Source organism: Scomber japonicus, chromosome 1, assembly GCF_027409825.1.
Source record: "Scomber japonicus isolate fScoJap1 chromosome 1, fScoJap1.pri, whole genome shotgun sequence".
NCBI classification, from domain to species: domain Eukaryota; kingdom Metazoa; phylum Chordata; class Actinopteri; order Scombriformes; family Scombridae; genus Scomber; species Scomber japonicus.
In genome coordinates this window covers 2,460,543-2,477,465 of record NC_070578.1, presented here as the reverse complement: position 1 = coordinate 2,477,465, position 16,923 = coordinate 2,460,543, and the positions used below count along the sequence as shown (strand labels likewise).

The following is a 16,923-nucleotide window of genomic DNA, read 5'->3' as shown; positions in this document are numbered from 1 at the left end:
AATTCATATGAGGGTAAATCTTAATGAAACAGCATACTGTGAGATTTTTAGACCACAGTGAGTCTCCATCTTTATGCTCTGCAGTTTTTGGAAGGCTCCTTCCTGTTTCAGTATGACAGCACTCTTAATGCTCCTGGGAGCCAATCTAATGGCAGCAAATCTGTGTAGCAACAGACAAGCTGAAAGCAGAAGAGTGTGGAATAATGCCGACTGTATCACAATCACATGTTGAGCTGTCACATAGAATGCATGTGGAGTCTGTATACTTTTTGTGTTGTATGTGTATGATATGTTTGTGTGTCTCTCTCTCTCTCTCTGTGTGTGTGTGTGTGTGTGTGTGTGTGTGTGTGTGTGTGTGTGTGTGTGTGTGTGTGTGTGTGTGTGTGTGTGTGTGTGTGTGTGTGTGTGTGAGCCATGAAAAGCTTTTAAGCCATCATAGGAAGTTAGTCCCTAACCCTAACCCAACCTATATTGGTGTTTGCCAGCCTGCTTATTATGCATCATGCATGTGAGTGTGTGTGTGTGCATGTGAGTGTGTACTGTACATGTATGCCCTGTGCTTGTTGCTGGTTAGGTCATGGGCTTTTCACTGACTGAATTAAAGGTTGTTAACACAGCAGCAGTGGTGAGAAGTGTATGAGCGGAAGGAGGGTACACGATTGCACCTCTTTGTGGTCGCTGCTAAAGAAGCTGTCGTGACACAATACTTCCTGTTTGTGTAGCAGGAAGCAGAACGAATAAAAGAAGAGTCAGAGGGGAGCAGAGAAGATTTCCCTGCAGCCTGTAGAGAGGACAGACTACACACAGGTAGGATCACCTTCCATTCAAACACCTGAATGCTATTTGAGAAGTAGCTGGTTAATGAGACAATTATTCCTGATATATAAAGTAACAGGAAGCTCAACCTGCTATGTGGTCATTAGGGTTTAAGTGCAAACTAACTGAAGTTGCATTTCCTGTTTCAAACTGGGTTTTTATGTGTCAGTCAATTATATTCAATCAATATGTGATGATGGCCCTCAAATGAGACTGCATCAGTGTTCCCTGCAATGCTCAATTTTAAAAGTTAAAATTGAGTTTAATTTGTTTCAGTTGCAATGTTACTACTTGTGTATATATAGTATAAAGCTGGACATAGTGAGGTGTGGCTGATGTTAAGACAGACTGGAGGTGTGAGGACATTGCCTTGTGTGGTGATGTGCTGGAACTGAATGTGTGAATGAGAACCACAAACAGTTCTGCGCAATTGCATTTAAATGAGTGGATACCTCAAATAAAATTGTAAAATTGTAGTTTCAGACAGTTGACAGATTAATATTATCATACAGTATTGTAATATATGTTCAGCATCTATGTTTATTGTACAAACACGTGTCAAACATTTGAATTGAACTAAACAGTCCATTCGGACCAAAAGCTCTTAGTTCGGTTCGTTTTCGTTGGTGTGAAAGCATCAAAAAAGAGGAGGTCTTGGTCCGCTTGACACCGCACCAAATGCTGACCTACCAGAAGATGAGGGAATGTCAACCGGACCAATCTTGATTGGTTTGCAGGTGTGAACGCGGACCGAACCGTAGCCTGTATGCTACATAGTAACTATTTTACTGCCTGGTGCGGACCAAATAATCAAACTAGTGGTGTGAAAGCGCCCTTAACCACGGTTGCTAACTGTGCTGTTTGGTGCTGGGCAGGTAGTGTACAGTGAATTTATCAGAGCTTTTTCACTGAGAACAGACAGAAAACAACGAGCTAAATGATGCTAAAATGCTCCACAGAGCTGAGAGGAGCTACAAAGTTGATGATAATTCTAAAGAACATAGGCTGCGTTCACACTGCAGGCAAATCTAATTCCTTCTCAAATCTGAGGCCTGATTGTCCACACTGTTTTTAGCAAGTGTCCAAATCGGATTTGGCTCTGATCAGACTGGGCCACATTAATGACCAATCCAACAGGTTGCTGTGGCAACGTTGTCAGAGCGAAGGCGTCATCTAGCGTGTATTGTGTGATGTCATATAATAACAGCAACAACAAACCCTCGAGCTTCGCTTGAACGGAGCCATCTCCCCAAAGACTAAGAATTTGGTTTGGTCCTCTGTCCAAGGACTGATGTTTTTGACGTCCTCCGTTGCCTCTAGTGATATCAGCTAGCAACAACAACTCCAATAAGCTCAAGTCTGGTGCCGCATAGAGTGACGTAGCGTAGAGACGTAGTGTAGAGACGTAGAGCGACATAGCGTAGAGACGTAGCGTAGAGACGTAGCATAGAGACGTAGCATAGAGACGTAGCATAGTGATGTAGCCTAGAGACCTGGAGAGACGTCACGTCAGTCAAATCCGATATGAGTGTTTGGAGCTGTTCAGATTCAGACACATTTGTCCAAATGCGATTTGAAACTACCTCCCAAAGGTGGTTTCAATCTGGTTTGCAAAAATCAGATGTCATGTGATTTATGACTGTTCAGACTTCATAAGAGCCATCTGGTTCCAATGTAGATGGGCTAAAAATCGGATTTTGGCTTGCAGTGTGAACGTGGCCATAGATATACGGCACCAGTCCAACGATGGGACTCACCTTCCCATTCACTTAAATGATAAATGTCCAAACTTTTTTAACGGTACTATATATGTATAGATACATGGACTCAACATGTTCTAACTTCTCTCCTCTGTGTGGTGACAGGTGAGTCACCAGCTGCACTCTGCTCACAGCCAAAGAGAGGAGCTCTGAGGAGGCAGGCACGGATCGAGCAGCAGAACCAAGAACAGCTTCAGGATCCCTGGGTCCGCCTTTCAGACGGCTCCCCCGAAGAGCCACTGAAGGTCCACCACAACCATCACCACCACCACCTCCACCTGCACCGCACACAGCCTGCCGCCATGACTGATGAGGAGAACACCCCCGAGCTCAACAGCACCACCACAGATGTGACTTCAGACCCTCCGTCTGATCTGACCCCTGACACCAAATGCGAGACCCCCCCAGAAGCAAAGAAGGGGCCCCCGGTTGCACCCAAGCCTGCCTGGTTTCGCCAGAGTCTGAAAAAACTTCGGAATGATCAGGACCATAAGACGGCTAAACCTGCAGAGCAGAGGTCCAGCGTGAGCAGAAACTTTGGAATCAAATCTGCCTCGTCTGGAGGGAACCTGTCCATCAAACAGAAGATCCACTCATTTGAGACTTTTTCTACTCCAGAGAGTGCAGAGAAAGGGGAAAACAGAAGGCCTGTTGCCCCCTCTGCTTCCCTTCCTGTGGTGGAGAAGGAGTCCAGGAATCACACCTCCCTACCTGCAGAGTATGGGAAGAGCAAAAATGAAATGCCCAAAGAGATCCAAGCAAGCCAGTCTGCATCTGCAGGAGAGACAGACATCACACCTGCAGCTTCTTCTCAAACAACAGCCACCTTCTCTGAAGCTGAACCATCCACCAAATCCCAAGGAGACCCCCTACCTTCTGAAACCACCAGCACTGATCCACAGTCAGACATGAATGATTCTCAGTCAGCTCCAGTCCACAACGACATAAATATCTCAGCGTCTAAACAGGAACCTGAGCAAGAAAGCAGCTCCACAGAGTCTGGTCTCACCTCTGTGACATCCAATCAGGCTGAAGGGGAAAGTCCTTCAGAGGGGACAGAAGATGGAACAGAAGGGGATGGAAGCCAGAGCCAAGAAAAACTGCTCAGCCCCACCCCAACTGCTACTGCTGCTGCTCCCACAGGAGGCCTGGAGGGGGAAACTTTAGGAAAAATCCTTGCCTTCAGTAATCAGGTATTCTACTAACTATGAAAATACACTTACATATATTAAACACAAGCTTATTTAAGTATGGGAGCACAGGGTCTGAAGATGAATTAACCATGCAATGACTGCTTATCTTAGTTGACATTGTCAAGTAATCAAATCACCAATAGTTACCTGAAATGCAGTTTTGGGGGGGGGGGGGGGCGCTTGGTTTAGGGTTGTAGTGGAGTGTAGATTTGCAGATGATTCACTGGGAGACACTTAAATTAACCATGACAAGGTATCTGGATAAAAGGGTTAGGGTAATGACAGTTGGTAGATGATAGATTTCTACAGATCCACAGCTCTACATTCTGCAACATTTGAAAGTGAAGAAGGTGAAGAGTTTTCACAACCCACTTTCTACATCCTGCAACGCTTTCTGTTCATCACTTTCAACACAGTGTAATTATCAGCTACACGTCTACAGCGTTTTGACACATTACACAGCAGACAACATGATCTCTATCTTTATCGATGTGCATTCATTTACCTAAAATGTGTTCATTCACAGTTTTACTAAAGTCCCCAGAGCCCCCCCCCCTCCCGGGAGCTGATGATGTAGATTAGGTGACTGCATGTGCATTTGAATGTCTGCTCAGGCTGTTTGCTGTCGTTTGGCTGTTGAATTGTTTCAGTATTTATGTAAATGTCATTGATTAATTGTTTAATAGTATTGTTATTAGATCAGTCCAGACTGAAATATCTCAACAAATACTCGATGGATTGTCATAAAAATTTCAGCAAACATAGCAGCAGACAAATGTAAAAGTTCATTTTTTAATCAGTTGTTATACTCAGAAACTGTGACTTATTTGTATCTTTGATGTTTCTGAAGATATTAAAACCAAGATATTTTTTAAATGTGCTGTTTCACTGTATTATTGTATTAGAATGTGTTGTTTTGTTGCAGGTATCACAAGCATTGATGCGCTCCCTGCCCATATCCTCCAGCCACGGTAACCCTCGCCCCAAACACACCTCCACTGTGGATGATACAAACCCTCAGGAGGGTGACTCGGCCCTGGACACCGACAGAGCATTCTCTGTCAGGTAAGACTTCCACACAGACGCACATAGAAATGAATGAGAGCTTATTCTACCAGCAGGTGTATCTCCTTTATATTCATCAGGAAGTGAAAGTTGAAGTTGAAAAAAAAAATAGCTTCCTGTTTTATCAGAGAAGCAGTTAACGACTTCTTGTGGTTGAAACAGGCAGAGTGAAGTGTGATGATGTACTGATGCTCACATCATGTGTATAATGACATTACATCCTCATCTTTCCTCTCTTTAAAACACAGCCTGGCCACACTGAGGGAGTGTACCATTGAGCGAGGAGAGGGGGGGGCTCACGACGAGGCAGCAGGCACCTCTACCTGCGCTCACTCCGTCATCTCAGCCATCACCTCAGAGGAAATACAGAGGATGATCCAGGAAGTTAAAGATCTGGATGAAGACACACTAAAAGTAAAAGTTAAAAAAAACTCACCTGCTTTAGTCCAACACATTTTTCTAAACAAGATATAAAAGCATGGAGATTATGATCATCACTAGCACTCAACAAAGAGGAAAAAACACAATATCACATTCTCAGCTTGTATTTAAACAGTAGTGTACAAGAATCAAATTAAAAATGTCATGTTACAGTCAGAGAGGTATTAAGATTGTATTTTAATTCAGGGCTGCAGTCAGGATTTGAAATATAATGAGGTCATGAGTTCACTCCCAACAGTCATTCCTGCAAAAGAGAGTATTGTTCTCAGTTCATTTCCCCTGAATAAATAAAGGTTAAAAAAAACAAAACATACTGACCAACAGCTAATAGTAAAGTCTGTCAAATGTTTGATTTCTGTCAGTTTTTCATATTTACATTCAAATGAATTGTAATGCTTCTTCACTTAGTCAGGAATATTATTCTGATGGAGGAATATATGCTTAATGTTGATCTAAAAGTAGATTTGAGTGTAGTAAGATATATGCTGCAGACATTTGCATATAAAATATCCACCAGCTGTTAGTTTTTTATTGTAGGATGTGACTTTCTCTGTATGAAAGTAAAAAGAACAGGCAGGGCAGCTTTATTATAGAAACTCATTGTGGTTTACATCTAAAAACACATCAAAATACACACACACACACACACACACACACACACACACACACACAGAGGTCTGAGAGCTCTGTTGCATGTTTAGTCAGCGCTGAATAATATAGTGCTAGTGTTAGTTAGTGTGTGTGTGTGTGTGTGTGTGTGTGTGTGTGTGTGTGTGTGTGTGTGTGTGTGTGGCCTGAGGGGAAGCGTCATGTCTCCAGGTCAAATGGAAACCTCAGTTACAAGTCAAATATGTGACCATGTGGGAGCCATCATGTGCTCAACATCTGCTGTGTATTAAGTATCACACTGCACTCCTTCTGTGAATACACACAAAGCCTCAGTGAAAAGATGAGTGCATTGTACTGTACTGCACTGTACTGTACTGTACTGCACTGCACTGCACTGTACTGTACTGTACTGTACTGTACTGCACTGCACTGCACTGTACTGTACTGCACTGCACTGCACTGCACTGCACTGCACTGTACTGCACTGCACTGCACTGCACTGCACTGTACTGTACTGTACTGCACTGCACTGCACTGTACTGTACTGTACTGTACTGCACTGTACTGTACTGTACTGTACACACTGCAGGAACCCACATTCTAAAATAATCTCCAGATGCTTCATACATTCAACACTTCCTGTGATTATATTATAGACTACTCTACCTAAAGATGTTAGAGATTTCAATTTTTAATTTTAATCTGGCTTTTATTTAGTGTATTTTTAGCTACATTTTACTCAATTGATATTTGTCTAATTAAAATTGTATTTATTTCTTATTTTTTATTATTATTAAAACACTTTGAGCTACATCCCTTATGAAAAGTGCTCTATAAATGTGTTATTTTACTTTATTTACTTACTTATTTACTCACTTACTTACTTACTTACTTACTTACTCACTTACTAACACACTTACTTACTTACTCACTTACCCAACTATTTACTCCCTTACTTACTCACTTACTTATGTACTCCCTTACTTACACACTTACTTACATACTCACTTACTTACCTATTTACTCCCTTACTTACTTATGTACTCCCTTACTTACACACTTACTTACTTACTTACTCACTTACTTACCTATGTACTCCCTTACTTACTTACTTACTTACATACTTACTTACACACTTACTTACCTATTTACTCCCTTACTTACTCCTTTACTTACTTACTCACTTACTTAATGTACCTATTTACTCCCTTACTTACTTACTTACTTATTTACTCCCTTACTTACTTACTTACTTACTTACACACTTACTTACTTACACACTTACTTACTTACTTACACACTTACTTACTTACTTACTCACTTACTTACTTACACACTTACTTACTTACTTACACACTTACTTACTTACTCACTCACTTACACACTTACTTACTTACTTACTCACTCACTTACACACTTACTTACTTACTTACTTACTCAATTACACACTTACTTACTTACACACTTACTTACTTACTTACTTACTTACTCCCTTACTTACTTACTCACTTACTTACCTGTTTACTCCCTTACTTACTTACTTACACACTTACTTACTTACTTACACACTTACTTACTTACTTACTTACACACTTACGTACACACTTACTTACTTACTTTCTCACTTACATACTTACTTACTTACACACTTACTTACTCACTTACACACTTACTTACTCACTTACTCACTTACTTACCTGTTTACTCCCTTACTTACTCACTTACACACTTACTTACTCACTTACACACTTACTCACTTACTCACTTACACACTTACTTACTCACTTACACAATTACTTACACACTTACTCACTTACACACTTACTTACTCACTTACACACTTACACACTTACTTACTTACTTACTTACTTACACACTTACTTACTTACTTACTTACTCACTTACACACTTACACACTTACTTACTTACTCACTTACACACTTACTCACTTACACACTTACTTACTTACTTACTTACACACTTACTTACTTACTTACTCACTTACTCACTTACACACTTACTTACTCACTTACACACTTACTCACTTACACACTTACTTACTTACTCACTTACACACTTACTTACTCACTTACACACTTACTCACTTACTCACTTACACACTTACTTACTCACTTACACAATTACTTACTCACTTACTCACTTACACACTTACACACTTACTTACTCACTTACACACTTACTTACTTACACACTTACTTACTTACTTACACACTTACTTACTTACTTACTCACTTACACACTTACACACTTACTTACTTACTCACTTACACACTTACTCACTTACACACTTACTCACTTACACACTTACTTACTTACTTACTTACACACTTACTTACTTACTTACTCACTTACTCACTTACACACTTACTTACTCACTTACACACTTACTTACTTACTCACTTACACACTTACTCACTTACACACTTACTTACTTACTTACTTACACACTTACTTACTTACTTACTCACTTACTCACTTACACACTTACTTACTCACTTACACACTTACTTACTTACTTACACACTTACTTACTTACTTACTCACTTACACACTTACTTACTTACACACTTACTTACTTACACACTTATTTACTTACTTACACACTTACTTAAGAGGTTTGGGATTACTGGTACAAAAAAAAGAGCAAATATGTTTAATTTGGAAACTCCATGAAATAAAACACTGTGGATGTGAACACTGCTGGTGAACGTGAAGCCAGTGAGCAGAGTGCTCAGCTGATCATACACACAATAAATGAACTAACTGTCTCATCCTCCACAGCAACTGCTGGACATCCATGTAGTGATCCTGCATAAAGAGGAGGGGGCTGGACTTGGCTTCAGCATCGCTGGAGGCTCTGACCTGGAGAGCAAAGCTACTACAGTAAGCAGCACACACACACACACTCACACACTGATCATATTGGTTCAGGGGTGGAAATGGAAATGTGTTATCCAAAGAAAAGAACATTGACGTGGTCAGCAGTAAAATGACACACAACTTAAGTAAAAGTAAAAAACACAACTAAACTGAATTCAGTCATCATTCATTTGATTATTTACACCTGTGCTTTTCCTGCTGTCACATGTCAAAGTGTAGAGTGTGTGTGTGTGTGTGTGTGTGTGTGTGTGTGTGTGTGTGTGTGTGTGTGTGTGTGTGTTACTTTTTGATGGCCTCAGTGGTGATTAAAAACTATCTTTGACATGAACTAGATACAAATCTGTGAACCAGCAGCCATCACCCTGTGTCTGCGCGCACACACACACACACACACACACACTGATTGTCTCCTATGTGCAGGTCCACAAAGTGTTTCCCAGTGGCCTGGCGGCTCAGGAGGGAACCATCCAGAAAGGAGACGAGGTGTTGTCTATAAACGGACAGACACTGCGTGGCCTCGCTCACACTGATGCCACCGCAGCCGTGCGTCAGGCTCGCAGTCTCAAGCTGGCTGTGGTCGTGGTCTGCAAGAGAGGGGGGGTGGGAGCACAAGAGACTGGAGGCTGCAGGACCGAAGAGTCCAACACTGCAGGTGGGTCATACAAACACCCAGAGTGGGGACAGTTTGTACTCCTCAAATGCTTTACATCAAACTAAAAGCATCTGCTGAACAACTGTTAACATTAGTGTGAACATGAACAGCATGTGGTGTAAATGATCAGCTGACCACACAGTCTGTGCTACAAAGCTCATTCTTCTTCACTTCTGAAAATGAGAGTAGAGTTCACTGCTGCTCTGTTCTGTTTGATGTCAGGCTGCAGCTGGTTGATAACTCAGGTCAAATTACACAATATGCCACAGCAGACAACAAAGCTGCTTCACTGACACTGCTGGAACAAGAACTGAAGTAAAAGTAGCATTACTGCACTTTAAAAATACTCCATTATTCATTCAAAATAATACTTAAGTAAAAGTATAAAAGTATTGCTTGCAAAGTTGTTGTATTGATTATATATATGCAGATATACAGAGCATGTTTTATTGTTTTATAACACAGAATCAAAAGGATTCAATATGACTTTTTTGACAGTGATCACAAATATGTTACAAATATCAAATCCATGCCTAAAAGAATCTATAGCTGTGAAATAAATGTAATAGAGTTTCAGTATATTTGATAGTGGAGTTGAAGTATAAAGTACTGAAAATAGTGTTTAAGTACAGTATTTGAGTACAAATACTTTATTCCCTCTGAGTCATAATTTACAGCCACAAGATGATGAAGAATGTGAAATATAGTGTGTGTTTCGGGGAGATATTAACAGCTGTGTGTGTGTGTGTGTGTGTGTGTGTGTGTGTGTGTGTGTGTCGCAGTGGAGCTTCAGGGAGACGCTGTGAGTGTGCAGCTGGAGAAAGAAGCAGGAGGAGTGGGATTTATTCTGGAGGGAGGAAAAGGCTCCATCCATGGAGACAAACCATTAGTCATCAGCAGGATCTTTACAGGTACACTCATCATACTGTGTGTATGAAACAGTTTTAATGTCAGCATCAAGTTCTGCTTCTATACCTGAGGAGCCTCCTTAGAGAGGACCTGTGGAGGGCTGAGTCCATTAGAGACAATGATGAGTCCATTCAACTATTTATATAGCACCAAATCACAACAGAAGTTATCTTAGAGTACTTTACACATAGAGCAGGTCTAGACTGTACTAGAAGTTAGTGAAATGCATTAGAGAGAGAGAGAGAGAGAGAGAGAGAGAGAGAGACAGAGACAGAGAGAGAGAGAGAGAGAGAGAGAGAGAGAGAGAGAGAGAGAGAGAGAGACAGAGACAGAGAGAGACAGAGACAGAGAGAGACAGAGAGAGGGACAGAGAGAGACCTAGGAACTGGCCCTAACTATAAGCTTTATCAAGAAGGAAAGTTTGAAGCCTACTCTTAAACATAGGATAGAATAGAATAGTCTTTATTGTCATTGTACATGTACAACAATATTAAAAGCAATCCTTATTAGTGCCATAAGTGAAATTTAAGAAAGTGCTTATAAAAGATAGTATAAATATTGAGTACTAAAAGGAAGGTAAACACACTCCACACTCTGCTCTCATTATTGCACAACTTTCCTTTCCATGTTATTGCAGCTGTACAAAAATCAGGTTTTCTGAGCATTTAGAGCAGTTATGGCTCTTGCTTAAAAACTGTTGGGTTTTTTTTTTTTTTAGAGATAGAGACACAGACTTTCAATTCTATTCTGGATTTTACAGGAAGTCAGTGCATTGAGGCTAAAATCGGCTTAATATGATCTCTCTGTAGTTTTTGTGCATTCTGTGCCAGCTGGAGAGTCTTTAAAGACTTGTTAGGACAATATGTGTGATGTTTGAATATATACAACAGTGAAGTGATCAGCATTTTGCACTGAAAAAGAGATTTGAATACATGTGTGTGAGCTGTGGCAAATTATAACAGCCACTTTTCACTATTCTAGACTCTCCAATTAACCAAGAAAATAACCAGCAGATTAAGTGATAATAAAAATAATAGTTGGTTGCAGCCCTGCACAAGTTTACCACAACACATTGTGAGTCTGCTTGACAAGTGTTCAATTCATTTCCTTCCTTATTAAACATTTGCAGAGTTTAAAACCTGCAAGTGCTGAGAAGGACTGAAGAAATATGTTCACAGTAAGGGTGTGACACAGTGTGTGTGTGTGTGTGTGTGTGTGTGTGTGTGTGTCTCAGGTGGAGCAGCAGAGCAGAGCGGTCTGCAGTGTGGGGATGAGGTGCTTCAGGTACAAGGCATCAGTCTGCAGGACATGAGTCGCTTTGAGGCCCGGAACATGATCAAGGGTTTACCTGACGGCTCCATCACCATGGTGATCAGGAGGAGACAGGAGGGGGCAGAGTGAGAGACAGGGGACCACCTCGAGGCCCACTGATGGAATTGAATCAACAATCTCATGTAAAGCAGGTTACTCAAAGACTACTTCTCCTTATATTTCCATTATTTCTGACCACGTATGAAAGTTTGTTTTTTTAAAGGATCATTTCACCCAGATTACATGAAAGAAATCCACTCATCCAACTGTTATCTAGCCAATCAGAGCCAGCTGTGTGTCCAGACTTCACTGTCATGTTTTTACCTTCAGCAGAGTTGAATACAGAGCTGGGCTGGTGTCATGGATTAAAGGTTGTGCTTCTGAATGACAATAGACAACAATATAACATAGAGCATTTTTACACAAAAAGGGAAAAGATCATCTGGGCTGAATCCACAATACTGTATAAACCCTAAGAATGATCAACATCCACACACTTCACAGTTAATGCAGAACCAACATCAAACACCTGTTCTAGATTAGACTAAGATTAACAAAGCCTATCCGACAATGTCAACATAGATGTTAAATAGCATTTTATTTTCAATAATTGTCAAATTCTTCAGAAATATTTCAATTCTCATCACATCTAGGGGCTTTTTTCACATTTTCACTTTTTCAAGTTTTTTGTCCAGATAAATTCTAAATTCTACACACTGCACCTTTAAACAACTCTGTTATATCTACCATCTGTTCAGCTTCAGGTCAAATGTCACTATGTTGAATGTGATATTCTGTTAATCTGTCTAAACTAATTAGCAATTTGTGCAAATAAATGCTACATTTCTTTTTCTCCATGACACTGACCAAACAGCAGCTGTAGGGTTTACTCAAGTTTCTATGACTGATGTGGTGATACAGTGTTCTGATCAGCTGTTTTCTATATTATAGATAAATTAGGCAAAACTGTGAAAGCCAGACCCTGGACTAAAACGGTCTTGTTTTTAAAAATCTATATCAGCAGCTTTAGTTGAAGAATACAGATAAACAGCCTTAAATACAGCAGAACATACCAGACCATAGTAATAATGTGAGCTATTTAAACTGCTTCACTCATCATTGTACGATACATTCGGCCATGTGAGCCACCTAATGTATAACGAAGCACCTGATTTTAGCTAATGTGAAGCAGGGGGTCTCTGACTACCCCCTTGCTGCAGCAGCTGCCTTCAAACCAGTCTGAGAGTGTAGAAGAAGGTTTAGTCTGAGTCAGTTCACACATTTTGCACAAATCTGAAGGAGAAGGGAAGAAGAATAACAGCACCAGAGAGACAGACTGAGGTCAAGGTGTTCCCTGTATGATTAGTCTAGAACAGTATTTAAATACAAAGAGAAAATGATATATCAGAGTAAACATCTATTTTTATCAGCGGTGGTACTGTATGTGTGGAAACACAAGAGCAGACACTATTAAGCACTTTTGTTGACTCAGCAGCTTTGAGTTGAAGCTTCCTGCCATTTTACCAAGTTACATGTTGGACCTCGCTCACCTGGAATGTCTCACAGCTGTGTCTGTGTCTCACTTCAGGACATGTGGAGGACAGAGAGAAACTTTTTTTTTGCAAGCACATCAATTATATTTTCTGGAGAAAATGATCACAAGATTAATTTCAGAGAACAAAAGACAGTTGTGTTTATGGGTCAGTGACAAACAAGGTTTGGTAAGATGATCAATTCAATATTCATATGTAAAAACAAAAAAAAAGTTTTAAAAGCAGCATCAGGTTTGTTAAAATGTACATTTAGTATTTTTGTTGGTTTTATATCATTTGAAATGACATTTGCACCATTTTTTACCAAAAGTAAAACTGAATGCTCCTGAAAATGTCAAATGGTGTAACCACAAAAGAATGATACATATTAAATATTTTTTAGCCTACAGTGTACTATACAAATAATTACTTCATTAAAATAACACATTTTTAAAGAATATTTCTACATTAAAATTTGAATGCATTTAGTCAATACTAAGCAGGTCATATCCTAAAAAGTAAGTTCTTACAAATGATGTCAAATCTGCTAAAAACATAAGTGGATTATATTTATTCCACATTTTAGTTCACATCTATTTTCCTGTATATCATCAGATTTTTAGGAAAAATAGTTGTTATACCAGTTGTACACTGAGTCAATGGTCCTTACGTGTGTATGATTGTTCATATAAATACACACAAACAACCTCACTGAGCTATATTTCAGTCAGTCAGCAGCTGGTGCTGCAGTCTTCAGGGTTGCTAATAGCAACATTGTTTTGATACAGAAAATGTTAAATGACTTAACTGACTTGATTATAATCAGAGTTTATGTAGAAATGTTAACAATCAATTTATTTACTACACAACACATTTTTGTTCCTTCAAAATAATTTCTCTACAAAATATAACTGATGTGCATGTTCTGAGGATTAAACCACAAACCTATACTATAGAATATCTTTGTATGCAACCAACAAAACTGTTTTCTATTAAGGTACACTGAAAATGACCACAAACGTTTATACATTGAGTTATATCTGCTGAAAAAAAATAAAAAATAAAAAACTTGTATAAAACTGTTGAAAACTCCAAAAAGCAGTGTGATGTTTGATTGTTTTAGTGTTCCAGTGTTAAAGAAGAGCAGCAGTGGACAACATGATGTTCATATTAATCATTTTAATGCTGGTGAACTGGGTGCAGAACAGTACAAGATCAACAGTTTCATGTGTTCTGACTAGACATGTAAAACTCAATGGTGTGAGTTAGCAGCTGTAGCTTTCAGTACGAGGAGGAGATTCTAAACATTGACATAGATTCTGTTGTACCGGTTATTATTCAGTTATTATTCAATTAGCAAAGACGAGCTGCAGCTAGCGTCACACAGGAGACAGTTATCTGGACTGCTTGTTGGACCACAAGTTGCCAAAATGATGCACAGGAGGAAACTTTGGATTCAAACACTAATTTCACTCTGGGTGTTTGGTGTCAGAGTTAAAGGGTTAAACTAGGACGTGGTTCTGCCAGGGTTTAACATGCTGTATGACCTGCATGTCATTCTGAATGACAGCAAGATGCACCAAGAGTAAATCAATACTGAATCACATGCTGCTGCTCTGCTCTGTATGAGCTCATCAGCAGGGTGTATGTTCAGTTTGGATTTTTACAAAAATGAACAAATATTTTAAAAAGGAGTTTTATCAGATTAAGCTGATTTCTGTCAAAAATATATTTTTTGATTAAACTGTGTGTCCTGATGTTAGAGGACAGATAGGTACAGTTTAATTTTAGTAAAAAGACGTTGAGTAGTGAGGACTCCTCAAAATATTTAAAAATGTCATGGCTGTAGAAACAGGGTGGAGGTTTCTGGAGAAGAGTCAAAGCTCCAGCAACACTTATAGTATACAACTACTTTATTAATAGACCTACAAGTGTACAGGAAGTCTCTACTGAAGGATTTCTGTTCTGAGGTGGATAAAAAAATTGCTCTTATTTTAAATGAGTTTTTAATTGTAGGTGTTATTTGGGATAAGATTCTAGGAGGAATTGTTTTCTTGAAAAATTATTTCTGTCTTACATCTCTTAATAATTTCTGTAGGTCTAAAAAGAGTTCAAACTGACTTACAGATTCAAAACTCAATTTTTATCCACCCAAGAATAGAAATGGTGCAGTAGTAGTAGTAGTAGTAGAGAAGATCTTTGAATAAAGTTGTTCTATACTACAAGTGTTGCTTTGACTTGTTTAGAATATTTCAGATAAGAGTCTAAACAGCAAGAGGAACAGAGACACCTGCTATTAAAATGTGACGTCTATCTATAAAACACAAGTCGCTGCATGTAAAAATGTGAATCAGTCAGAAAACATCTGGATGATTCACTCTGATCACATCTGAACAGTTCGCTCACATTTTCAAGAAAAAACTAACATGCACGTTACAATCGAGCTGCCTGAAAAATGAGTCATGTGACTGACAGTACATCACATGACCCTCACCTTACATGGTGCAGCAGAGTATCCGTATTTGCTGATTCAGCCTGTTTGGAATAGTGAGATCAGGCAGTAAAAAGATAAAAATGGGATAAAAAAGGTGATTCAGTGTTGATTTACTTTGGCAGACAGGTGTTTGTGCTTCTCCTCGTGTTATTTCTTCTCTTTTAGCAGCTGTGTGGACATTGAGACAAGTTCACAATAAAACAAAAACCTGCAGGCTCCATTTAAACAGCACACAGGAGAAAAAAAATGCCTTTAAGATCTGTATGGAAGCAACAACATCTCAAGCACACATGGGAGTGGGAAGGAAACGGTTAAGATGACTCAGGCTACACTGAGCTAAAGAAATGTTACAGGTTCAAACAAACCTTACAGTATATGGCTTATCATACACACAACGGCTCTGGACAAAGAGAGGGCCAACATGTCATTATCCAGCCTCTAATATCTTCATCACACATACTGGTTTCATACTGAAGGGATTTCTTAATAAAGTGCTAATTCTGTTCAAGCAGGATATTGAATGCAAGTCATTCATTAAGAAAATCCAGATGTTCTCATTAAGGATCAGTCCGCTCCTTCTTTAATGAGGAGGGGGGGGTGAAGGGAAGGCCATTAGAGGTGATCACACTTCCTCTGGCGCAGTGAGCCTCAGTGTATGCAGATTCAAACAAGTACAGTACATTTGTGGTGACGCTTCTATTTACTTCTGAATACCTGAAGAGGATTCTGGCAGTTGTGGAATAGCATACGTTTCTATATGTTAAATATCATATTTAGGTGAATATTTGAATATCAACTTTAATATGGTTAAGTCATTAAGTACAGACATGATTTGTCCTCAAGTGCTATAAGTATTGATTTTAGTGTGCAGATACAGAGTGAAGATTCTCACTCCAACCTGAATATTAAAAACTAGATAGCATGGTGAAAAAAGATGGTCTGTGTTTGGACCTGTGTGTCCACTTATTATGTGTCTTAAAGTGTTCAAGACTGCTGAGTCATGTCCTGATGTGAACATGAAGAAATCCTCTCATCATGCTTCCATGAGTACATTTCCCTTTGTGTTCCCAGTACAGAGCTGTGTTATTAACTACTATTAATGTGCACACAGTGAGGTAGCTGCATGACTGACTATATACTGACACTACACTGACTTCTTACTGCTATTACACACCTGGATCACTTTATCCACATGCACTTAAAAAGAGTGAGTTAAGACTATGCTGCACATGCAGACAGC

At 39.4% G+C, this 16,923-nt stretch overlaps 1 protein-coding gene across 1 annotated transcript in view; it reads left to right on the top strand.

The window, feature by feature from the left end:
- Positions 1-12,303, top strand: part of il16 (interleukin 16) — a 60,801-nt gene extending 48,498 nt beyond the window's left edge. Inside the window, exons 20-27 of the mRNA XM_053322067.1 lie at positions 726-807; positions 2,682-3,769; positions 4,695-4,834; positions 5,083-5,248; positions 8,687-8,788; positions 9,206-9,437; positions 10,220-10,348; positions 11,581-12,303. Of these exons, the coding sequence (XP_053178042.1) occupies positions 726-807; positions 2,682-3,769; positions 4,695-4,834; positions 5,083-5,248; positions 8,687-8,788; positions 9,206-9,437; positions 10,220-10,348; positions 11,581-11,747 (2,106 nt within the window). The 3' untranslated portion in view covers positions 11,748-12,303. The remainder of the gene's footprint in view (positions 1-725; positions 808-2,681; positions 3,770-4,694; positions 4,835-5,082; positions 5,249-8,686; positions 8,789-9,205; positions 9,438-10,219; positions 10,349-11,580) is intronic.
- The last annotated feature ends 4,620 nt before the right edge of the window (positions 12,304-16,923 follow it).